The following is a 25,530-nucleotide window of genomic DNA, read 5'->3' as shown; positions in this document are numbered from 1 at the left end:
AATGCTATTTCCACACAGAGACACGCAACAGAACATCACGTATAATCGTGAATTTTGGACATTAACAAATTTTTATTTAAATGTTATACATAAAACTTTAGTTTGTCTTCTTTTTTTAGATTCAGCTAAACAAATATTTATATATTGTATATTTTATAAAAAGAAACATTTCAAACATTTTAAATATTAATATTTCTTATTTACAATTCTAAAACAGTACAGGAAATAATAACAATAGTATCAATGCAATTTCAATCCTAAAAATGTTACAAAACATAATTTGTTTTTCCATTTGAAAATGACCAAGTTGATATTTCCGTAATGTGAGCAACTGATACAAAGTAGCAATGTGGAGCTGCTGTACATTCAGGCGGGAATCGGAGGTGCTTTCAACTCGGATTCTTGGCTAATAAAAATCGTTTTCTTTATCACATGTATTGACTTGAAAGACATCTTTAGTTTGAAGTACAATGATATGCCACAGAAGAAAATGTAAAAACAGTCATCAAAATGCACCAGAAAGATACAGTATATATTCCTTATATAGCTGAATGCACCTCAAGTTCAGTAAGGTCACTGATCTCTATAGGGACAGGGTTGTAGAGAGAAGGCGCATGTTGTTGTGTGGTCATGTGCATGTATGCATGATCATGTGCATTATATTTGCTTGTCAGTATGTAAGCTGATGAATCAGTTGGCGGGGCAGGGGGGATCCGTACGACACATGGATCGGGTTTCTAAAACCAAGCCTGGAATCTACTGTACTGTAGATGGTCAATGGTCAACGACGGGACTACAGACTACCACGACCACAGTCCACACGCTTCTTCTCTTGTTTTCTCTACATACACTCGCCATTGATCACAGTTCCACTAGCTCGCTGCGCCCCGCAGCAGAAAACTACTACATTCAGAAAAAAAAGCAAATGAGCCACTATGAGGCTCAAACTGGCACAAAAATGTCCTTCCTGGCAAAAAAAAAAAAAGAAAAGAATTTCTTGAGAGTCTGTTGGTCACTCAGTACACACTGTGGCGTTCTGTTCCTGGTTGTCTTGTGTGAGGAATCTGCACAAGGGCAAGAATAAAAAGCTTATATTGGAGCAGGAAAATTCCTAAGGAGGGTTAAGTATTAAGACTAACAGCTTGGCTCCTGCTATAGGCTGGGATATGGGTGGCAAGATGAAACTGGCAAGTAGCGAGATGACAAGATGCTTTTCACGAGGGAATCTGAAGACATGACTAACCAGCCTTAGAAAGAGTGGACAGGAAGCGGTTAGAGAGAGATGAGGCACTGGAGACAAGAGACTGTTCTGAAGCTGCAATGAGGTAAAAGGTTGGAAAAGAAGTGGAGAAAACTATGAAACCAGAAACTGATGAATCCCATGAAAATGCAAAGTAAAACAATGCACAGGGACAGGTGGTGCTTATTACGCCATGCAACAGAATAAGAAAAAACAAAACAAAAACTGTGTTATTAAAATAAATCTGGGCACTCATTAGTCATTGCATAGTGAAACCTGTTCATTCATGATGCCAGACAGCTCCGTTAACATGTCCCGGTAGTGAGCTCTCATCTCCTCCTGGTACTCCAGCTGGTCCTCCTTGATCAGACGCTCATTCACATCCAAAGCCTGTCCGCAAGCTTCTGCAAACTGCCTGCAGGGGGGCAAAGGAAGTCTGATTTAATCGTTATGTACTGATTGTTCATGCTGTGAATCATGTAGGCTAATTAAACCTGCCCTTTATGGTTCTGGGTTAAGGATTTATTTCAAGTGAATTTGGGTACATCCCAAGTTTCTTAAAAGCACTGTCGTCTCCCTCACTTGCATTTTTTCCTTGTGCCTACATAAGATGTAAGAAAACATGCAATGAGGGAGGCCTCAAGTAAACACGGTATTAACAACATAAGACATTCATTCCTCAACTGAAGGATCCCATACCCATTGTCAAAAACTATGAGGCTCTAAAAGTCCTTGCTATTTGATTAAATATAAACAGGTTTGCCCGATGGGTGGATCTTTATGCCTCTGTGCTGGCAATAGCTGCGGCCGGAGGCACGCTATCAGGTTGTCTGTCTGTCCATATGGCCCATTCTTGTGAATGCAATATGTCACCATGAGGGAATTTCTTCAAATTTGTTACAAGTGTCCAGTTGTACTGAAGAATGAATTGATTATATTTTGGGGTCAACGATCACAGATCAAGGTCAGTGACCTCACTTCTGTCCCTTTCCCATAAATTTTAATGGTTGGTGGAGGGAGAGAAACACACGGCAGTAATTCTAGCTAATACTGTAATAGTTTAGACTTTAGATAATATGGCTATATTTATACATCCTAATATTATTTACATACATTTTTATTATATTTTTGATATGCAACTGGATGATGCAAACTACAGATGTGTTGAGCTGCTTTTCCCATATGCACTCATGATATATAATAACATCGCTCTTTTTGATCTTATCAAAATGTACTGGACTCCCTGGTGTCTCATTTGTCTTGACAGATTTCTACAAAAAAGCATGGCTTTATTATCACTTGCTTACAGTCTGACCGACGCATACATTCTTCTGTTGTTCCACAACACTTTGCAATGAACTGTGCATTTATCCGTACCTGAAGATCTCCTTAAGCAGTTTGACCTGGTTGTCTGGATATTTCTTTGCATTCTTCTCCTCCAGAAATGCCCTGGCATAGGCCATGGGCCCTGCATTTACCTGTGAAGGGAAGATCAGGTGAGACAAAACAAAGCACCTTACAGTAATTCAAATATGCACATCTGGATCTCTGAAGATTCCCCACCTTGACGCTAACACTGCCCTGCAATTTTAGCTGCAACCGGATCATGTCCACCTCCTCCATGTTGCAGAGCTGGTTCAGCTCAGAGACTTTACGTGACATCTCATCTATGGCTACTTCAATTGGATTCATTTCTGTGCTCTGCTGCTCCACCACCTGGATACGCTTCTTTAGGTAGGGGAAGCTGGAACTCGCTGAAGAGAAGAAAATGAATAAATATACATTTGTTAGTTCATCGGAACAGAAACTGTGCTGACATGTGTCTGCTCTTGTTTGTTTTTTTTGTCAACAGGGGTCAGTGGTAAACAAACACTCACTGGTCAATATGGTCCGTCTCTTGCACTGCTCCTCCACATCTCCGTGTTTCTTCCCTGACAGAGTGAATGGTGTCTCAAACACAAAGCGGTTGATATTGTGATGTCTCTCGAAATCTGTCCTTTTGTCCTGTTGTTCTTTCTCATCAAAGTAGGGCACCACGTACGTCACCTGGATGTAGGCAAACTTAGGGTCCAGGTCTTTAGGGTTTACCTGTTTTTATTTTAATATTAAAAAAAAAAAAGCAATAATGAATATTTTGTTATACAAACCAGCAAATCACCAATAATAACATTTAGGCAAATCTTTTTTTTTAATGTCTTAACAAATAACTTAAAGTCTTATAAACAGGTTGTCGGTTACCTTATTGGAGTCCTGGATCATCTTGACATTATCAGCTCCGAACTTGTCTGAATAGAGTTTCAGCAGTCTCTGGGAAATTTCTGACAGCCCTGTCAGCTTTGGCTCTTTGTAGATGAACTCTTTGCTCTCCTCCTCCTCAAAGAAACCCTACCAGAACACACACACACACATAGATACTAGTTAGAAAACCCTGTTACATGTATGGGTTGGTGTCTGCATGTATGCAATGCAAGTTTAATATTCAAATGGATGTTGCTTTTACTGTCACAAAACAAGGCATACATGTCAGTCTGACTTTACATCGCCCCCTAGTGGATCCTTGAGTCCCTGATTGTGCATGTACAGGTAATTTTGTTAGAACAACTCAGTGTTAAGTTCTGGATGGGACTGTTCAGAAGTCATTTTCAAAGCAGCGCTGGAGTCAAATGTCAAACGTGAATGAGGCTTATTAAATTGCATCTTCCGGGTCCATTCTTTTTCACACCAGCTCCTCTTAATACTTAGGGATGAGACAACTTGATCACTGGACAGTATGGGAAGTAAAATGGACCACAGCAAGCTTGACACAAGCCCTTCAAAGGGTAAGAACAGCAGATGTTAATAGTGGTAGAAGGAGAAGAGAGGCAAACGTGGTTAGCACTGAGGAAAATGCGAAATCAACGACATACAATACTTACCGCAATCTTGATACAGAATATAATAAAAAAAGGAAGAAAAGAGCAGATAGAGAAATTAAGGACACTGACTCTGTCAAATAAAAAACTGGTCTTACTTCTAGACCTTACTGATAAGACATTGTATCTTCTGTTTCTTTTTCTAGTAGTGAGAATATGAAATATTCTCATTATCAGCTTTTTTCACTTCAGAGTTTTGAAATCCCTGCACAGAAGTATTACCCTCTCACTAGCAAATAGGAAATTATGTCAAGGATCCAGGTTCTCAAAAAACAAAACCCACTAATCCCACACTGCTTCTTCAAAGATAAAGCCAGGGATTAAATAACAAACCAGGACACAATTTACCTGTTATATCTAATATGCTTTTACCATTTCTGGTGACACAGTCTGTTGCATTCAAAGCTTAAAAGGTCTCTTTGTAGAAACTGCATCCTGTTTAACCAGAGTAAGCAGGACATCGCTTGTGGAAAGATAAACAGTTCTCTGTGTAGTGTCCTTGGCTGTGATGTAACAAAAGCATATTTTACTGACGCCACCTATAGATTTATATGTTATACTCGCTCTGTAAATTTGAGGGATACAGCATGGGCAGATCTAGGGGGTGTCCATGGGTGGCACTGGCTACCCCCAGGATCTGATTGGCCAGCCCAGCTACACCTGCCAGAGTCAAAAGGCCAAAGGTCAAAGTGTGTATCTGTCATATGCACAGTTAGGAAACATGTTTCCCTGTACAATGAAATTCTTAACTTACTAAAATGTGATGCTTGTCAGTATTAATGAATAAAATATGAAAAACAACAAATTGTTGCCTTAAATACAACATTTTTCTGGTGTTTTAAACTGATACTGGTCAAATTGATTTTATTTTATATCATGCATTGAGCATGATATTTGAATTCATTTCTTCTACTGCGTTGTTGTGGAGTACTTTGTATGATTCGTCTCAGTGGGATTTCCCTGTACAATGAAATTCTTAACTTACTAAAATGTGATGCTTGTCAGTATTAATGAATAAAATATGAAATTTGTATGATTCGTCTCAGTGGGAAGGAACCACTGTGCAGCAGCGATGTCCCCGGCTGGGGGTAAATAAGGAGCGCAGCTAAAGTTAGCTGAAGAAAAGACATAGTTTGTCTCAATTTACACAAAATAAACAGTGTGAGTCTTAATAACGTATAATTTATTGTTTCATAAAACTAGGGGTTTAATTCACTTTTTTACATGTATTTCAAATGTGCCATCCCTCTCTGAGTCTGTGCCCCAGCATGACCATCCCATCCAAAACTTTCTAGATCCACCCCTGGGATATGGTTACAATTATTGCACAAAACAGAGGCTAGTGGAGTTTTAATGGAGCTACAGTTTGTACTGGTGTGTCCATGCAACTGTTTAATATCTGCAGTTAGCGCTTCTCACCTGCCCATAGAAAGCTACACGGTAGTAGCGACCGAAGAGACGCTTTTCTGAGTTCACCACCTCAGTCACCTTGAGATAGGAGCGATGGATGTCATAGTACAGCTCTGACAGCCTCTGTGGTCACACACAAATGTAAGGTTAAGCTCAGCTCATTCACATACAGATACAAAGAGAGGGCAGGTTAACAGTTACCTTGAAGTCCCTCCTCTTCTCAAAGACAGCAATGACAGGCTTGTTGATGTCAGCGATGAGCTCGTATCTCTCTGACTTCCACAGATAGTCCACACACAGCACCAGCTGCTCCACTAGGGTATCCTATACAGCACAGCAACATCAGGAAGCATTTTAGAGAGCAAGCAATTCCATTTACTACCATGGCACTAGCCCAGGAAACCATCTTCCCAAACAATAGTTAGGACCATAAAATAAAACTTTACAGAGGAGGACCTATTATTTGTGAAGGTTTTATTAATTAAGAGCAAACACTTACCTCGGTATAGGGTGTGTCTTGTGTACCGGTGTCTTCCTTCATGGCACCCTCCTCCTCGACATTAGGGCTAATGCACATAAACGCTGCCCAGCCCATAGAGAACGATGCTGGGGTTTCAAACAAGTTAAAGTGACATCAGGGTAAGTAGTTCAAAATATACACCTGTATACTTCCCATTAAGGTTACACATTATTTTTGGTGTTACGTTCAGCTTGTAAAGTGCATCCAACACATACAGTACATTCTGAAATACAAGATGTAGCTTTTTACCATTCTTTACAGTATTTTGCAGACTCAAATTAAAAACATTGTGACTGTGCTTCATACAAAACCCCAGTGACACTGTCCATCTTATCCAGTGAGACTTGAGTGAACAATGAAGGTCAAACAGTGAGAATAAAATGTGATAACTCATGCCAGAGGCAACAACAGTGGTCCTCAAAACAGAGTATAACAGTGTAGAAAACAGAGAAGCTCTGGCCCCTGACAATGTTGTGTCTATAACCCTAAACAAATGTCAATGTACATCCACTCTCTCCCACAGACCCTTGTCTTTCCATCTCTATGTTCTGAAACCCCCCAGCCCCTCCACCCAGCGGTCCCCAGGTGCACACACTCACTGTCTTGATCTCGGGAGGTAGTTAGTAAGGAGCTACAGTTAAAGACAGGGGTTTCTTCAGGGGACACACTGGACATCCTGGCCTTGTCAGCTCTCCAGTAGCCTGTTTGGTAGGAGGGGAGGAGGAGGTTTACAAAGTTTACACCCATTTGCTTTTGCCTTTTATGCTCAAGGACAAAGCTCGCAAATCAGTGGAGCTGCTGGAGCGCTACGCTAGCTATTGGCACACAGGCTTGGGCTCAGTGCGTGAAGCGCATGCGAAAAGACAGACACATGCTGGAGCCTAAATGAGGACACATGCACACCTATGGGCAGATTTTGCAGATAGAACAACATGCGGCAGAGCAAAATGTGTGAGCATCAGTCTCTATTTCTATTAGAAGTTGTGAACGAGAAACATTTTTGGATGCAAAACAAATCTATGCTACTAATTTTTTTCAATAATGTCCACAATGCAAAGACACACTCATGTCACCAGTATGCTCACTTTCAGGTATGCACATCAACCCGCATGATAATATGAAGGAATGATGCCTCAAAGTTTCACTGACCATGTTAGCAGACAGAAACAGGCGTTTGCTGATTGGCTATGGTTTGACGTTCTGGTTAGACGTTACCATGTCGGCAAAGATCCACACACTAATGGTGATTTCATAGTCCTGCATATGCACAGGAATCTGTGCATATGCATGCACACACAAACCATGCTGCAAAAAGCTTGTAAAGTGAGAACAGCATCAGCACTGTGTGCACTGACCTCTCCTCTTGAGCGATTCAGCGATCAGGGCTGAGATGTGGATGTAGCACATTGCAGCCTGCAGGAAAGACAGACACATAACCATCAACTTCAATTAATACTTTGTTCTTAAAGCACATTGTGACGTTTATGAAGTAAGAGCACCCTAAGACGCAAACACTGCTTACCTCTGACAGATCGCAGTTTCTGACGTGGACCTTGGCCATGCTCTCCAGCCAGGTGCGGCGAAGCTCGGGTGTGCTGGCGTAGGAGTTCGCCAGACTGTACTGCAGATCCACCAGCATCTCTGGATCCTTTTCGTGCTCCTTCATTTGAGCTGTGGCCATCAGAACAGTCCTGATCCGCTTGGTAAGGTCCTTCACCTCTGCTGGGAATGGAGTGTTCTATAGAGAAAATATGCTATTATTTCAAGCACAAGAGCAGGATGACATACCTCTACATGTATGTCTGATTATTGATATGAAAACTGTGATACAACCCTAGAACCTGCTATACCTTGAGTGGCGCGTCTCCATTGGCAAAGTTATTGATGATAGCCAGGGACTGCTGAAATCTGGAGCCTCCAATGCCAGCATCTGCTATCAACTGGCTCACTGCCTTGATAACCTGAAGTGCAAAGAGGAATATGGGCTGAGCACAATGTCCAGCTGAAATCAGGATTCACAAAGCACTCATAAGTGAAGTTATATTTTTATACTACATCTGGCTTCACTGACCTGCAGATGTGAGCGGACTATAGACTTGCCCTTGGTAAACTCAAAGTTTATTCTCATGAAGAAATACAGCAGAGCAGCTGCCTCTGTCTGGGTGGAGCTAGATCGATGGTTACAGCACTTGAGGATCTCATAGCACAGGCAGCCACACAGGTCTGCCTTACCCTGGAAAAATGCACTAGGGAACTACAGAGGAAGATAAAGATACCACATGTAAGAAAAACAACTGGAATCTTCACTTTGATAGTTAGGGTATATGTTTACATGAGGTTTGCTGGACCTTTTGCACAAAGTGCCTGAGTGCAGCGAAGACATGCCGCAGAGTGACAGTCGACTGGCTGATCTGAAAGAAGAGCAAGTAGGTGTCCAGCACCTTCTTCATCAGTACATTCTGTCCATCATCCAGCAAGAGCTGTTTCTGTCGGCAGGAAAAAAAAAAGGAAAAATATTTTACTCTCAAAGATACAACTTTTCGGCAGGTACAGTTTAAAAAAAAATTTAAAAAAATTATTCTAGTCACCAGGTGGCAGTAGAATATCACTGTCATGGCCTTAGAACATGCAAGAAATTATATGCATTGCAGTTCATTCTGACAACTACAACAATTTTTTAATGGACAAAAATTTTACATTTTGGTGCATGATGGTAGCAGATAGGAGAATAGCAATGTTTCTGTTTGGTTATGTTTTTATCAAGAAGCAAAACAGAAAAATGTATTTAAAAGCTAAAATATAACTTCATTTTTTGATTTTTCAAGGGGAAAGTAACAAAGGTGTAAACAGCCATTCATATAATTATCTAAACCAAAAACATAAGTTTGGAGCTCAGATTTGACATAATAGTGTTAATGAAACAATATACAGCACATAATAAAATACAGTATACACTGTATATACAGTGCATTACATACATTTAAATTGATTCTCCTTAACAAATAACAGAACACAGATACTATAAATAACAGAAGATTTATCATGCCAGTAGTCTTGTAGCTGTAAACTGTAAAAGGAGCACAGACCTTGTGGTGGTTAACAAAAAGCTCTAGTACATCTAGCACAGTCAGGGCCACCTCAGTGGACAAATTTGCCTCAATATCTGTAGGGCTCAGTGAGTCCCCATCCTGAATACTCCCATCTGGAAAACAGAACCACACAGAATAACTCAATACACTGCATGTCATGAACTTTCCATTAATCTCAGTCAGAATCTATGCTTGTTACCTGTATCCATCATCTGCAGCAGTTTGGGGTTGGTGAGGGCGTTCTTGCCCCGGATGATGGGCATCGTTTGGGAGCGGGCATGTCGGTGACCTGATTCACCTGATGATGCCATCCTGGAGGTAAAAATAAGGATCAGCAGCATTGCTCACACGTTTTATTTACTAGACCAGAGGAAGGAATCACACTAGAAATGTAGCTACTACAAAACCTTTGGACAATCTGGCTCAAACTAGAGTAAGTGGTGCCCAATGAGTTATTGAGATTTTGTGCAGTTTAGTAGCCAGGTAAATAAAAATGGCATCCATGTCCCAAGGACTTGCTGTTATCAGGGGTCTATTATCACAAGGGAGAACAGAGACAAAGACTGGCAAATCACACACAGCATCGCAGGTATGAGGAGGTGCATGCTGAATTATGCACAGTTACAATCTACAACATGGAAACACAGAGGTTACATAAATGATGAATATACACAGGACAAGAATGTATTTACCTAAATCAAAGTGTTCACATTGTTATTGAAGGCTGTATCTGTATTTAAATAGCCTGGAAGTTTTTGTTGTTAAAGAAAATATTGACCAGACATCATTAGCATTAAGAACATTTTCAATAACCATAGACTCAGTATTTTCAAACAGTTTAACTCTGTCATCGTGGCTGGTTTAGTTTCCTGGTGGAGAGTGATTACCATTGTGGGAAGAGGCTTGAGGGTTGGTTAGAGCCCTTCAGGGTGCCATTGGCCTGGGTGGACTGGGCCAGCTTTACTGCCGCCGCTAGCTTCCTGTTCACGGGCCAATCACATCAAAGCTAACATTAGTTAGTTTAGTTAAGACCAACATTGTTTTAGTGTTCATTGTTATCATCATTAGTCAGATATGTTAACTGGCATGGTAATAGTTGCTTGCCTGCAATCAATAACAACTAATCTTATATATGTTTAAATGGAAAGACAAGACAGCACCATTTTTGCACCTTTGTGACCTTGTTACATGTTTATAGCAAACTAGGTCACACTGTATTGCAGTAAGGCTAAATAAGGATCTCCAATTTGACCTTGGTGTGATGGGAGCGGCCAAGGGGAAAAAAAGGATCCAACAGCTCATATAGAGAGGGACGTCAGCCAGATGGAAAGGTTGGCAGAGTAGCAGAGTCAATGGGTTAAGTTTGCCAATAGTATAATATTCTGTAAATGTTATACTGACTCCTGGAAGAGTGGTAGTGGTGAGTAGAAGCTTGAGGTTATGTATGTACAACAGCGGACAGCATGGGAATTAAAATATATCGATGTGATGAAGCTGAATGTCCGTTAAGCTGCAGCACAAATCAGTTTAGCAGCTGGATTTCAACATACAGATGTTCAACATATCATATTCACACAATGCTTAAAAACAAGGTTGAAACCACTGCCAAGCTGCGCAAAGCACATGGTGCCTTGGCAAGTCACAAGAAGGAAGATATAACTACTGTGTGAGCAATCAACACAACGGCGTCAGAGCCCATTAAGGAAGTTCATTCAAAGCAGGCAGCAGGTGGAGTCCAGCCAGCCATCAGGCAGGGCACGGAGACAGTGGGTTACAAGTTTGACATGCAACATCAAACAGGCAAACATGTTAAAGGATGCAAAGAGCAAACAAAACTAACATGCAGCAGTAGATTTCCTGGTTATTTACAATGGAGAAAGCATTACTTGATGCAACAAAACACTAATAAATGTGCCGTCACACTAAAAATCTGTTAACATCAGCAGCATGCACAGAGGGGAGCGCATGAGGCATGCGGTCTAGTGGAGACGACAACAGCAAGGTCGAACATGGAGAAAACACTATGATTACTTGTTTACTTTTTTGTATCACGTAGCATATAGTGTGCATACGCATGTGCGTGTCTGTACTGTAGTCTAATATAGTTTAAATTAAGTTCCCCAGACCGACACACGCAGAAACAGGATATGTTAGAGGAATACCCAGGACTGAAGAGCAGCATCGTTGGCAAAATTAAAGGCTCTGTTTCTTACTATGAGTGATGCAGCCCTATACAAACACACAAGTTTCTACTACATTTGGAAGCGTTATGATTATAGATTTCTGTATTTGGGGCTTGTGTGAAGAAGGTGGGGTTCAGTTAGGAATATTGTGAGGTCATCCATGCACCAACTAGGATTTAGCAATGTTTGACTCACACACATCGCCTGTGTTGACAGGCTACTGTCAAAGTCGGTCAAACCATATCCATAATGGTGTTAAAAAAATCAAACTAAATATCTTTTTCTCTTTTTTTTTTCAAATTCTAACTTTTCTTGTTGCTTTAACTTCAGATATTTAATTTATCCAGGGAAATATTCAAGATTTGAAAGCACGTTTTCAGGGGCTTTAGTGTCTGAATTGTTGTCTGAGTGCCTTCCTAGCTGGCTGTCTGGCTACACACTGCTTGTGTAATTCATCACTCCTGATCTTCAGTGGCTGCCTGCACTGACTCAGCCAGGCATCAAAGAGCTAACAGAGAGAGACACTGAGACAGACACAGGCACGACTGTGAATCCCCCGTGGTCTGGTGTTATAGACGAATGCTAAGTATCTAGCGGTCCCAGACAGGCTCGACAACACCTGAGAGTGCTAGCTAGGATTCCAGCAATCTTTATTCTGTTAAAGCCTCCACACACAGTAAAGCAGTGTGTTTCCCCAGTCTGGTGTTGGCTTATCATCTCAACATCTTATTGCTGAAAGGGAAAAGAGGGCTAATTTAATTAGCTGGGAGGAACCAGAGGACAGAGGAGTCTAGCAGTGCCAATGGCTCAGCTCCAGTAAGAGAGCACAGACACACACACACACAATAACCCCCATCCTGTGCTTGCCAAATACTACAATAAAATATCCAGCTGAGATTCTCAGCAGCAACATCCAGGAGTTTCACCTTCCTCCTCTCTTTCTTATCTCTTCCCCTCTGTAGTTCATCTCTGAGTGTGCACATGCATACAGAACACATATTAGCATTTCCTCCTGACTGTGTCTGACTGATTTGTGTGTGTTTGCACATGTGTCTGTGAGCATGGCTGTGTCTGCATGTGTACATTCATGGTTGCAAATGATTATATGAATTATGTATCAGCGGGTGGGGGTGTTACAACCACTGGCTGTGGTGTATGTATGCTGAATTCAGTTGTTTCCATATCTGCAGTATTTTGATAAATGTATGTGAATGCGACCTAGATCATGTCTTCAGAGTACACACTCACCTCGCTATGTGGCGTTTCCCAAGGAACCTAAAATGCTGAAGACACAGCCTGAGGAAAGAAAAATGCAAAAATATCTTAGGTGGCGGTTTGTGTTTTTTTTTAATCTTAAGAACACTGGGTAAGAAGAGTGCATGAACTGAGTTGTACAAGTACAGTGCAGCTGCTGACACAAGCAGCTAATTTACTGTACTGTTCAGTGGATCAGTAGCTCTCAAACTGTTTTTCTTCTCTCTCTCTTGTTGTCAATACCTTCATCTGTTCCTTTCTGGCTACATTCCCCTTTCTTCTCTTCCCATTTACCTGTCCCTTTGTTTTTTTCTCTCGCTAGCCCGCCTAACAAGAGCTGCTGTAATGAAGAAAGAGCACTTACTCCAGGATATTAAAGAAGTCTGAGATCTCCTGGTGAATGGCTCGGTGCCAATACGACACCAGCACATCTGGAAACGGGTAACAAAAGACAGTAGGTGATACAACATTGCACAATTCAACAGGGCTACTCAGTAGTGACTTCCGTAGTCGCTGTTTTTATACTGAGATAGTATTAGAGTTACTGTATGATCATTTGTAAAATGTAACTTCTTACCCTCAGATATGGTTTTCATGATGTGCAAGAAGCACATGAGCAGGCTGCGGGTCTCTGCTTGGTCCAGCTTGTCACAACGAGAACCGTAACCTATCAGGGACTGGGGCCGAGCAAACTGAGGACAAACATCCAGACAGGAGTACAGTCAAAGATGTAGTTAGGGTCAGGGCTCTAGCTATCATTGTGGGCACTGAAGTCATGTCTCCAGTACTTATTTCTGTTATTATTGGCCATTTTTTTGCCTTTATTGCATACTACAGGAAGTGAGGAGAGAGAGATGGGGGACAAAATGCGCCAATGATTTCTGGATGGACATGAATATCGCAAATTACAGGATTTATAAATTTTCTTGATGCTTTTCTTCCCTCACCTTCTCACAACCATCCATCTTCTCACTGTTCCTGTCACTGTTGCTAGGGTTGGAGTCCACACTGATCAGAGAACCCCGAGAGTCAGTCTGGTTACCCATGGCAACTGCCAAGGATGAGAAGGCTGGTTGAGGCGGGGAGGAGTGTTAGCATCGACCTCCCATTTTTATACAGGCACTAGAAATTGTTACAGATACACACATATTGCACATCACACGCCGCTACCTGTGATGGAGTTGAGTACTTCTTTGGAAAAGGAGGCATCTACAGAGTTGCCATGGCGAATAACAGGAATCACCCCTCCAGAAACTCCCCCTCCTACACTGAGGTCATCTCGAGAGCCCTGGTGGTAACGCAGACAGGAGAAACAGTTTTTGTTCTTATTATTTTAAAATTCAGGCTACTATTTATTATTAGTTATGAGAACATTTTATTAGCAAGCTGCAAAGACTGGCTAAAATTTCAGATGAAGAGGCACAACACCATCCACCTTTACTTCACTTTAGAAATGAAAGTAAACATTCAAAGTTGCACTATAATCCTCTATTGCTGTACTTTCAGCTCAATTTGCAGGACAAATCACCAACGGTATTCATGAGCAAAGTTTTGTTTGTGCTGTGGTGGTAAGTGAATGGAAGAAGACAGAGACAGCAAGGCAACATGTACATCACCCATAGTTTAGTAGATTGTACTGCAGTCACTAACTGAAGTCAACTTAAGATGAGAGCCTCTACCACTGTTTTCCCTAAAGTACACAGGTGTGGAGCGGTTTCTGTACAGTCCCCAGGCCTGAAATGCTACTAATTCAGTAGGTAGCATGTTGTCAGAACTAATGGAAATGAGAGTCAAAGCTATCTGCTTGTTAAGTATGATGTAACATTCCACTTGCAGGTCCAAACTCTCAGTCATCCTCTATACAATAACATCTTTCTTTCTTTCTTTAGTGAGGCACCATTGAGAGTAAGGCATCTTTTAAATAGAATAGTCAGTGTTGCTGTTCCACCTGTGACATAATAACCAAACTTTATTACATGTAGTAGTACATTTATTCCAATATATAGCTATATATATATCAAATTATATGTCCAACTCATTTTTAATAGTTCCCAAGTTTAACTTTTATTTTCATCAGCATAAAATGTGTCAATGTATAATGTTTACATCAACTTCATGTTGACTAGCTAGTTATGTTACAAGGCAGCAAAACAGCACACTTGTGTTATTTTATTACTTTAAGAATACTGTGACTTATCTAATCAACTGTAGACATTTCTTTTTCTCCTTCCCATCACAAGGAAAGCTGTAAAATGACAGCTAACCAGAGATTTTTGACTCAGATCTATTGAAACAATGGGGAAGACAACACTGTGGCAAATGGAGAGGAGGGGAGCAAACCAAAGTTTGGACCCGGAAACAGAATGTTACGTCACCACCTAACAAGCAGATGAAAATCTGACTGATGTCAAAAGAAAAGAAGTTTATTCACAGCAGCAATATATATGTGTATCACAGTGCACACAGTACACATACTAATACAGTACACAGTGAGTCAGTCATTTAGTCTTTAATCTTACTTGGTCACTAGAATTGAAGTAGATGGGGAAGAGGTCCCTGAGGAAGAACCGAGGCATGTTGTCCAAGATCAGGCCATACAGAGGCAGGTACAGAGATGCTATTCTTGCCTGCTTCTCCTAGAAACACATTAGTATCATTAAAAGATTTGCGCAGATATTATTGTCAGACATTTTGCAAATCAACACCTGAAATAATTTAGAAAGCTGTATGCTGTATATTTAATATGTTTGTAGAGTAGTGATGTGCGGATTGATCCTAAAACATTGATATTTCACATGCCAGTGTTTTCTGTTTTAGGATTGATCAATATCTAAAATCAGTAGGTTAATCTGGGGCAAATGTTTATTTTGTCTTCAAGCGGGGACACAGTAGAAAGTAACTATGCCAGCAGGATAGCTAAATAATACCTGGTTGATAGGAACTGCTTCTCTTTCTGCCCATCATAGTCATATGCAAACTATGGGTCTGTAAATGCGTGAGCCCTTGAAAATCAGAGCGGATGTCATATGTGGTTGCCCATCAACCATCAACCAACAATGACATGTAAAGGGTCCCAGTATGTACATAGTATGGACATACAGTAGTTCCACTGCCAACAGCTCAGTATCTGGGCTGCAGAAACATCCCTTCACAATATGTCAGCAGGGTGGCACCATTTGTTGTTAATAAGCCCTAATAGATTTGCCTTAGATCTTCTCTTCTCCATCATTCTCTGGTGTCTGAACCCATCTCATTTCTGTTCTGGGGTTTATCAGATCAGAAAGGAAACAAGTGGTATCACACATCACTAATGCAGAGTATGTAGGTTGATGTTTTTATTAAATTAAAAGTGTCTCTGTGGATTATTTATTCACATATGCCAGTTTTGCCTTTAATTCATTTGATACTAGGCAGATTACTGACTCGATCTGATCTGGACACTTCCCAACATTCATTCAGACATCCTCATTGTTGGTTGCAGCTGCTGTGAAGAATCACATGTCAGAGCATAGTCTGTGTTTGTGTGAGTCACACTGGAGGAATTTCTACTGTGAGCTCATGGCTCATTGTTCATGCATTTTAATTTCCTCCCATTTAAACATATGTTCTGTCTACCTTGGTGGCATAGCGTGCATCCAGAGAGTGTTTGGCCATCAGAGTCTTCAGGGTGGCCAAAGCTAGGTGTCTGAGGTCCTGCTCGTCCTGGAGTGCCAACCCCAGCTCCCGAAGCAGCAGGCCAGTCAGGAAGTGCTTCCTGCAGAACTCTCCGGTCAGGTTGTACTCAGGCACTGACACTGAGGAGAGACAGCGTAAAACATTCACATTTTAAATAGAAATGAACTGAGCTACACAGGATTTAAGTAACGCTCATGCCAGTATTTGGATTCCATCACAATGATCAGCACAACGATCTGGTCACAACAAGCAAATAATGTGACAAGTCAGTTGTCCCGTGAATTCCATTATCATCATACACTGCAACACCGCAAAGGAATGAGTGAACATATTTACCATGAGTGCTTTGTGGCTCTGGGGATGCATGGTCTGACATGGACAAAGTCCGAGAACACAGATGGAGAGACGGAGTATTAATAGACAAATGAGAGCGAGAGCTGCTTGATGTATGAGTTATCACATTAAGACCGGTGTCACTATGGCTTGTTCTCCTACTGTACCTGTGATGCGTGCAGACGGTAGGGGCAGGCTGAGAGGAATGTAGTGTTCGTGGTTACACACCTCTCTTAAGAACTCAAATTTCAGCTCGCACAAAATCTATCAAACACAAAAAATGTATTATTTTACTGTGTGTAAAATAAAGTTGCAGTTTGTTGAGTTCGATTTCAATTGATCTGTTTTACCTTGCTGTCAGCAGCAGTGATCATGTTCATGTAGTTGCTAATCAGTTTGAATGTGAAGCCTCTATCCATCAGAGTAAAGCAGCGCTGGAAAGAGAGACAGCGACTGTCAAACTGAACATCAGACCTAGCCTCAGTTCATAAGACTGTGAGCAACAGATCATAAGACTGTGAGCAACAGATCATTTAGATCAGACAGAGAAATCAATACGTAACAACTGTAAAGGGAAACTATTTCCATCTGCTGACTGTTAGGCAGTTTGCATTGATCTACATAAGCACATAAACCATATGCGCTCTTGACATGTACTCAAACTTCACTGGGTCCACCAGCATCGATAGCTTGCCTCTCATAAGGTTCTTTTAATGATATTATTTAAATCCATGACGTAAACTCTAAATGTTTTTCTCCCACCTTGACAAAAGCTGCCACAGCTAAGTTGGCACTGCGCGTCTCTTCTGCCATCTCTTTGTGTTTCCAGAAGATGTGTTCGGACACCGTCTCCACCAGGGTCTCCACACGACTCAGGTAGGATGAGGGGAAACGCTGAGGTCGAGGAAGCTGTAGGAACAACAGGTCACGCCCCAAAGTCAGATTATAAAAACGCAAAGGAAGGCCATTCAACCAAGAATAACAAATGATTAAAAATGTTTATGTGGGCATGACTTGAGGGGCCTAAAGTAGAGTATGTCACCTTACCTTTACCTTGTCACAGTCAAACAAATGCTGGGCCATGGACTTGACAATCAGATCAAAGAAGAACGAGGAAAACTGAAACCAGGAGAGTCAACGCAAAGTCATTCTTGTTCTAATATTCATCTCTCTAATCAGCTGCAGCATGAACACAGGTGGAGGCACACATGATGTTGTGATCAGTGTGACAGTAAAGGGACAGAGTAGGTTAAAGACTAACCTTCAGGACGTTTCTGACTGCTGCCTGCTCATTGCTCTTCAGGTCAAAGGTCATCCCCTTAGCCAGCTCCTCGTGGACTGTCATGAAGCCATGGGCCTCTGTTTTGAACACATACTACACGCAGAAAGGAGGGAAAGGGAGTCAGAGACAATCAGTTAAAGGTGCATACACAGTAGGGAGGAGAAGCAGTATGGATAAAGAATTACATACAACAAACATCCCCACTTGGACACCAGGTGTGTTGACGTTCATGGTCTTAACTAGAGCTGCAATAAGTCAACTGAAAAAAACAGCAGCTATTGTGATAAATGGTTAATAAATAATTAATCATTAAAGTAATTTTTTCCAGCACAAATGCCAAAACTGTGATAGTTGTATGTTCTCAAATAAGAGAATTTGCTATTTTTATTTGTTTTACATTACAGTAAATTGAATATTCAATGGTTTTGGGTGGTTTGTTGGACAAAACAAGACATTTTATCACAGAGTAACAGCATTTTTCTGTGTGGAAAAAAGTGTCTTACACAATTTCCTACAGTACAAAGCGAGTGTTAAAACGTCTTGTTCTGTGAAAACCAACAGTCCAAAATCCAAATATATCTGTTTTATACTAACAAAGAAAAGCAGAAAGTCCTCATAACTGGGAATGTGGCACTAGGGACTGTCAAGATAAAAAAAAAAAGACTTAATTATTGGATTATCACAACCCTTAATTAATTTCCTTTTCACTGAGCTGTTTCAGCTCTATTATGTACTTACACATTCACAAATACTGTAAACACTTATACAGTAACCTGAAGTAAGGAACCTGAGATACTGTATTTCCCAAATGGCTAAAAACTACAAGATGCGTACGACTCGATTTAAGTATAAAAATATTACTACATATTCCCCCTCCACCTTCACTCTACACACATACAGTACACACACTCAGCAGTTTAAATTGGGACCACTACTTTTGAACAGCATACCAATCTGTTACTATGGCAACCCCGGTTCCATTAGCGCCGCCAGTCCGTTCCTCTTGCCTCCCACCATTTGTCTCTGCCATCACCTCTTCAAGCGCTGCAGTTTTTTTTCACCATGGCCAACATGAAACACATGTTGTGGTTTCTCCTGCTCTCGTCTCTAATTCTCTCACTGATTTTCCCTCCTAAACAAACATGCCATATGTTTCTAATTGAGCGCTCTGTACTTCCTAGTTTACCTCCTACTCAGTCATCTTCTACTTCTTTTTCTTCCTCTTCTGTGTGTGTTTGCACAGTGATCTGGGCATGTGGCCCCATAGCCAGAGTCCTGCCCCCCACACACACAAATTTACCCACATACAACCACATAAAGCTCCCTTCTCTGTTATGAATGGAAAACAGCCTTGAAAATTATTAGATGATCTTCCTGAGCACACACAAACACACACGCACTTCACTGCAAAGAAGTGTATCATACCTTGATATAGGAGTGCAAGTAGTGATCCAGGTTTTCTTCATGGCACTTTGCAACAATGTGAAACAGTACTCTGCAGATGCACGACAACACCAACAAAGAGTTTTTATTTATTACAGCCTTTATTCTTAAGCTATGGCAGAAAACATCTGTTTAACACCGTCTGGCACATTTTCTTTTAATTGTTTCTTTTCAATCACTTGCACAACCAGAATTTTAAATTATATGTGCTTATTCTTATCTACTGAGCCCCAACCCTTTATGTCGCTGTATGGATGGATATCTGTAGTTCCACTACCTACCTGGTGGTGGCAGTAGTGACTTCATCGTTGTCATTCTGGATGAGAACCTTGAACAGCTGGTTGAGAAGCACTGGCAGAAATCGGATGATCACTGGGATCCTCTCCATACTGAGAAGACCCTGGAGGAGGGTGGAAAATAAGCGTAGGAGGAGGAGGGGGTGGAGATGATTCAGAATGAGAACGGTGAAAGTAAAAACAAAAACATAAATCAAAAAAAATGGCAGGAAATAAAATGAGGTTTGACATACTGGCCCACTGATTAGACATGTAGCAGTGTTCTGTAGTCAAAGTCCTGGTCACAATTAAAGGTGCAGTGTGTACGATCTATTAGCAGAAAAGGGCTATAGTATGCATAATTGTGTTTTCATCAATGTGTAACTACCAGAAAAAAACATTTATTGCATTTTCTTTTAGCTTAGAATGAGCTGGTCCTCTATCTTGGAAGCTGCCACGTTGAGCAACAATATTTGTTACAGTAGCCCAAAACAGACAAACCACACACTGGTATGAATTTCATCTTAGATTTGGAGATGCTTGGAAGACAAAGAAAAAGTAACATTAGATACAAGAGGAAGTATTGTTGTGAGTTTAAGAACAATTATTTGAAGAAACGGAGAATCATAGTTAAACTTCAACACAAGAAAAAGGAAGATATAGCCAGAGTCCCCGGTGTCAAGGAAGCAAAGACACAAAGAAATGGGACAGGAGACAGCATAAGACGAGGATAAACACTGGCGAGGCTCTTCCCAGATGGAAGTCCTTGCTGAGAGATGGATGATTCCACAATGATGCTGAAGTTGCCTGTTTTCTGTGGGACAGATAAGCCTATCAAGTAAGTTAACCTGAATGCAGGTTGTTGTTTGTTAGCTTTAGCTAGAACATGGCCAGTGCTGAGTAGCCCACTGCGGTCAAGTGAGCCACCGTTAGCTTTTACTTGGTCAAGTCAGCCACACCTGTTTTCCAAGTGCAGAGTTTGTCCTACATTTATGGTAATCGTTGTGAAACAGCTGAGGGCTGTTTAACGTGATGTATGAGAGCTTTGCTGAAGCTGCAATCTGCAACCTCGTCGCTAGATGTCACTCAGTCACACACTGCTCCTTCAACAAAAACTGAAGGGGTTTAGTGCTTTTTCGCTGACCTTCAGGCAGTTGAGGAAGTTGGAGGTAGGCGGTATGGAGAGGTCCAGCTCTCTCTTCTGGCACTGCTGGAAGAACCTGTTCAGGTGAGGGTCCTGGCACCAAGAGAGGAATCCATTAAAATCAGCAGCTAGCATGTGCAGTAGTACTTAGCAGACTGGTTCCTTTGTGACAATTCATCTTCATTTTCATTGTTTCAAAAAGAACAAAAAATATCACATTTATTGTAACAGGTTTTAGGCATACAGTTGTACAACGGAGGCGTTCATTCTTATTCTTGGTAGAGGTACAAGAAAGAGCAACGCCTGCATGCAGGAGTCTGCATTGAACACTAAATCTTTAAGGGATACAAATAAATTATTGTGTTATATTATGATACGTTTTTAAATCCCTCTTAAAAGGCATGTCTTTTATTTAGATTTTGAATGTTATTATGACTCCAAGATTGATTGTATTCTGTCTATTATTTTTAGACGTCTCTGTGCTATATATACATGTCTCTAATTTTTAGATAACATGTATTTACTGTTATTTTCTTTTACATATCTGAGTGTAACTTTTGTGCAAAAGCACTTTGATCAGCATTTGATGTTTTCTAATGTCCTCTACAAATTCATTTATCTTTTATAAAGCATTGCGAGTGAAAGTTGCACATGGACTGATCTGATTTACAACCCACTGGTCAATGAGGAAAACGGCTGTGCAGAGCTCCAGGCAGCAAGAGTCCATTTCCTTGTTTCATGTGGCACACTGCACATGATATACTCACCACTAATGACGACTGTGCATTTTGAGCTCACATTACTTTTTCTTGGCTACACAGTACATTAGAACGCTGCATAATTTATTTAGCAACAACTAATGCCTATTTAATATTGACTTAGGGTTCCCCATAGACAGGTCACATTCATTTCAATTCTGGTGAAGAAAAATGAAGCAACCATAGTAGCAATGTCAGGTAATAGATAATATATAAGGACAGGATTTTGATTTAAAGCCAAGACCCTGACAGACCTTTACACACATGTAGTAGCGAAAACACTAGAGAGCCATCCATCCATCAACAACTAATCCTGTTCAGGGTCATGTGGGGCTGTAATCAATCCCAGAATTCACTGAGAAAAAGACAGGGGAAACCTTGGATACATCGCCAGTCCATTACAATACCAGAAGGCCAGTAAAAATAAATAAATACACAACTAAATAAAAACCAAGAAGGCAAGGGGAGACTGCAGAAGCCCAGATTATGGTCTTACCTGAGTATATACTGTGGAGACGACATTGGTGGACACTTTAAAGATAGCTTTTCCTCCATCAACCCACTTCACATCTGCTCCATTCTGTAAAAAGAGAAGAGAGCTTGAGCCACCAACTCCATTTATCACAAGCTGTAATACTTAATATCCTTTATCTCACACAAATCTGTTTCTTCCCTTCCATCCTTCTCTTCCTCCATCTCACCTTGCTGTTGCTGGCTTCCTTAATGGCCAGGTATCCAGGCGGCAGGTTACAGGAGACGGGGATGTTAAACTCTTGAGATGAAAGACGGCCTTCCTTGAGGAGAGGCAGCCAAGAGTAGCCCACTAAAAAGAGCACACATGTACAAAACAAAGACTACTGAATAATGGGAAAGAGCAGCCGAGCCATAACCTGTAATCAAATAAATATTCAGCTAAATTCTGGCTCCAGCTTTAACACCATCTCACCTGGCATCTCCAGGGCCTCTTTCCTCTTAGCATTTGTCTTAGCATTGATGTCACAGGTGACGTGGTAAAAAGAGAAAAGGAGATGGTGCTTTTCATGAAGTTGGGTAGGGAGCTCAATCTTCACCTGGGGACAAAATAGCATGTAATCTGTTACATAGTGGATATTAAAATATGGTCTGTAAATTAGCCCCGCCTGCCACCTAGTCAAGGTTATTACATTGGTGATTTGCATAACGTTAGCAGTAACAAGAGCGTTCTACTGCGTTGAAAGATGTACTTGTTGGTCAGCTAACACTACCTTCAGATTGGAGGCTGCATTTTGTGCAGTTTATTGCAACCATGCATCTGTAGTTTATGTCCCCTGCTAGGCAACAAGATGTGATAGGAGGGGTTAAAAGCAGTTAGGAAATCCTCTAGCTGCTGATAAGAAATTAGGTTGAGTAGCGTTAAGCTAAGGTAAATCCACTTCCAGGTATCAGTGATCTCCATATGTGATACCCTGATACCTGTCCCATTCTTTTCCGACATCTGTTCTCACCTCATCATAGAAGTCGGGGTTCTGAGAGTGATGTAGGACTGTGGAGCAGGCTGCTGTGGTAAAGATTGGACCTCCTGGCTTACCATAGATGCACTACAAAAACAGCAATAGAGAAAGGGCCACAACAAAGTCATGCTGAGCAAAATGGAGTCATATAAAAGCCATAATTGTGACATCAGCATGTCTGTGGACAGCACTCTACCTTTAAAGGTTTGGCAACTTCTTCGTCTGAGCTGCAGAACTCCACACAGACGGCAAGGTTACGGGCCTGTGAACAAGAGGACCATTGTAATGTGAACAGTTACTCATACCAAAAACAGTGAGCAATAAAAGTGTATGAAATATGTCAAAAACACGAGGCACACTGCACAGTTAGCTGAACATTTAGTCATTTTTACAACCTTAACTCAGGCTCTTCTTAAATTGTGCTTGGTTGTTAAAACTGCTGCAATATACCTTGGCAAAGCTCTTCTGGCTGTCATATTTGAGGTGTTTAGGGTAGACGTAGATATGGTTTCTGTAGACACGGTGTGGCCGCGTGAACTTGGTGGTGTCCTGGACAAACTCCTCCACCTCCACTGTCGGCTGGTGTTGGCTCAGCTCTTCAAAGGGCTTCACTGGTACATACGAGGATGTCACACAGTCTGAAAGTCCAGAAAAGAAAGAGTTTCAAGCACATAATAGAGCAGAGAACAAGGGAAGAAGCAGGAAGAAAGGCAGCACAATGGGAACATGAATGAACACAAACAGAAACACAGACTAAAAAAGGTGACTTACTAGGATGCTCCATTGGAACATAGTCGACTATGATGTCCAACGCCCCGGGTATAGTCTGTAGTTTGCTGGTCTTCTCAGCCCTGCAAACCCAAAGGTTAGAATAACAAGGTCAGAGATTTGTTTATCTACAGCAGGTGACAAGCCTCCAGTCCATCTTACCTCCTGTACTCAGACACCAGCTTAATCAGGTCATCTGTGGAAATCTTGTTGCTCTCCTGTTTGAAAAGAGGTGAGAAACGAGAGTCTCGGTCTAGCGCTCCATGGTTGTCCTTAAACACGGACCTATTACAAATAGAAAAAGACTTGGTTAAAGATTAGATCCTGTCAAGAGAACAGGGTAGATACATTTTAAAATCTTTAGAAATCCAGCTTCCAACCAGTGGCACTGACCTGACAGACCAGGCAAACGGCATTCTGTACTTTCCCAGTTTACTGCAAAACTGTTTGTTGGACTTCAGAATCTTCTGAACGGTCTGTACAAGGCGAACACAGAAAAAAAGATGTCATAGCCGATATTCTTGAATACAGTGTGATGTGATCAGCCCTAAATTCCAGTTGACCCACACTGTGTGACAGCCTAAATCACAGGTTGTTTTATACAGTAACTCTGGCAGCAGGTTGAATGTCTGGTAATTCACTTGACCATATAAACAGAGACCACATGGAACACTGGCAGTGGGAAAGCCAGGAAATGTCTTGGACAGGATGTTGGAAAAAACCTAATATACAGTATGACCTATCCAGTCCCGCTGGCATTGAATGATGAAGATAAACTCTGGCCTTACAGGAAAAACACTGTGTAAACACCGTGCATGTTTGAATGGACTAATCCATTTTCCTTACAACAAACACCCTAACAACATGTTTCATGAGCCATTTTTCACAGCTTGTTCCAAGGGATGACACAATACAAAAGGTTTGGTTGTATGTCGCTGCTTTAGGGCACAATATAAATCCAGAAGAAACATAATGTTATTAAGCACTGTAAATATTGATGCAACACTGCCAGTAAGAATGACCAAGCAATGAAAAACAAAAAGGATGTTCTGACCTTGATGGAGTCTGTATTCTTGATATAAGGTTCAACCCCACAAGCAATATTTCCCATCAGCACTTTTTCCACTCTCGCCACCATCACTATGTCTGTGTGGGGGTTGGTGACTGAGAAGATGGCCTGCATATACACCATTGGAAAGGAACTGTATATTAGAGCATGCATGAAATGCAGAGTAAAAGCAGTATGATCTCCATCTGGAAAGCACAGTAATGGACTAAAATCCTTGCACCTGTTTGGGAAAGCAAAGCCACTGCTCCAGATCTGGGCCGGGGGAACAGTCTCCTGGCTTTTTCTCAGCAGGAGAGCACAGGCCATTTTCCTGAACTCCAACCCCGGTGCCCGGACCACCTGTCCCATTACTGCAGCCTCCGAGCATCTGACGCACTGCCTCGTGGTTGAGGTCTACGTGGAAATCGGCTGAGACCTTCCTCCCTTCTCTCACATCCAGCAGAGTGAGCGAAACGAAGAAGGGTTCAATCTAGTGCAAATAAAAATATCTTATTGCTCATACTATATTATAGATAAAAATCATACACTGTATGTGAAAATACTGCTTCTAGCATCTACAGAGTGTCATCACCAATGAGTGTTTGTTTCTCACATTAGTAACTGGTTCAGTTTCACTCTCGTTGATGCAGCCCTGCAGCAGAAGGTTGAGTGATCGGCAGGGGATCATAAAACTTTTCACAATCTT

At 41.3% G+C, this 25,530-nt stretch overlaps 1 protein-coding gene across 1 annotated transcript in view; it reads right to left on the bottom strand.

Annotated features, from left to right (window-relative positions):
- Positions 1–206: 206 nt before the first annotated feature.
- dock10 (dedicator of cytokinesis 10) overlaps positions 207–25,530 on the bottom strand; it is a 48,927-nt gene continuing 23,603 nt past the window's right edge. The window contains exons 12-57 of the mRNA XM_020600136.1: positions 25,438–25,519; positions 25,066–25,314; positions 24,831–24,953; positions 24,170–24,252; positions 23,939–24,061; positions 23,780–23,859; positions 23,459–23,646; positions 23,205–23,270; positions 23,003–23,095; positions 22,465–22,588; positions 22,220–22,341; positions 22,015–22,098; positions 20,761–20,853; positions 19,623–19,741; positions 19,324–19,393; positions 17,878–17,991; positions 17,664–17,735; positions 17,379–17,525; positions 16,967–17,050; positions 16,784–16,880; positions 16,620–16,652; positions 16,224–16,402; positions 15,128–15,244; positions 13,779–13,896; positions 13,556–13,677; positions 13,186–13,300; positions 12,973–13,039; positions 12,603–12,650; positions 10,059–10,151; positions 9,371–9,483; positions 9,169–9,284; positions 8,431–8,568; positions 8,154–8,336; positions 7,933–8,043; positions 7,605–7,820; positions 7,438–7,495; positions 6,682–6,783; positions 6,062–6,168; positions 5,764–5,886; positions 5,572–5,685; positions 3,479–3,625; positions 3,118–3,328; positions 2,804–2,994; positions 2,618–2,718; positions 1,517–1,655; positions 207–1,064 (exon numbers count right to left, since the gene is read on the bottom strand). Of these exons, the coding sequence (XP_020455792.1) occupies positions 1,017–1,064; positions 1,517–1,655; positions 2,618–2,718; positions 2,804–2,994; positions 3,118–3,328; positions 3,479–3,625; positions 5,572–5,685; positions 5,764–5,886; positions 6,062–6,168; positions 6,682–6,783; positions 7,438–7,495; positions 7,605–7,820; positions 7,933–8,043; positions 8,154–8,336; positions 8,431–8,568; positions 9,169–9,284; positions 9,371–9,483; positions 10,059–10,151; positions 12,603–12,650; positions 12,973–13,039; positions 13,186–13,300; positions 13,556–13,677; positions 13,779–13,896; positions 15,128–15,244; positions 16,224–16,402; positions 16,620–16,652; positions 16,784–16,880; positions 16,967–17,050; positions 17,379–17,525; positions 17,664–17,735; positions 17,878–17,991; positions 19,324–19,393; positions 19,623–19,741; positions 20,761–20,853; positions 22,015–22,098; positions 22,220–22,341; positions 22,465–22,588; positions 23,003–23,095; positions 23,205–23,270; positions 23,459–23,646; positions 23,780–23,859; positions 23,939–24,061; positions 24,170–24,252; positions 24,831–24,953; positions 25,066–25,314; positions 25,438–25,519 (5,323 nt within the window). The 3' untranslated portion in view covers positions 207–1,016. The remainder of the gene's footprint in view (positions 1,065–1,516; positions 1,656–2,617; positions 2,719–2,803; positions 2,995–3,117; positions 3,329–3,478; positions 3,626–5,571; positions 5,686–5,763; positions 5,887–6,061; positions 6,169–6,681; positions 6,784–7,437; positions 7,496–7,604; positions 7,821–7,932; positions 8,044–8,153; positions 8,337–8,430; positions 8,569–9,168; positions 9,285–9,370; positions 9,484–10,058; positions 10,152–12,602; positions 12,651–12,972; positions 13,040–13,185; positions 13,301–13,555; positions 13,678–13,778; positions 13,897–15,127; positions 15,245–16,223; positions 16,403–16,619; positions 16,653–16,783; positions 16,881–16,966; positions 17,051–17,378; positions 17,526–17,663; positions 17,736–17,877; positions 17,992–19,323; positions 19,394–19,622; positions 19,742–20,760; positions 20,854–22,014; positions 22,099–22,219; positions 22,342–22,464; positions 22,589–23,002; positions 23,096–23,204; positions 23,271–23,458; positions 23,647–23,779; positions 23,860–23,938; positions 24,062–24,169; positions 24,253–24,830; positions 24,954–25,065; positions 25,315–25,437; positions 25,520–25,530) is intronic.

This window comes from Monopterus albus, unplaced genomic scaffold (assembly GCF_001952655.1).
Source record: "Monopterus albus unplaced genomic scaffold, M_albus_1.0 scaffold45.1, whole genome shotgun sequence".
NCBI classification, from domain to species: Eukaryota; Metazoa; Chordata; class Actinopteri; order Synbranchiformes; family Synbranchidae; genus Monopterus; species Monopterus albus.
The sequence above is the reverse complement of the archived record's forward strand: the minus strand, read 5'-3'. Positions and strand labels throughout refer to the sequence as shown.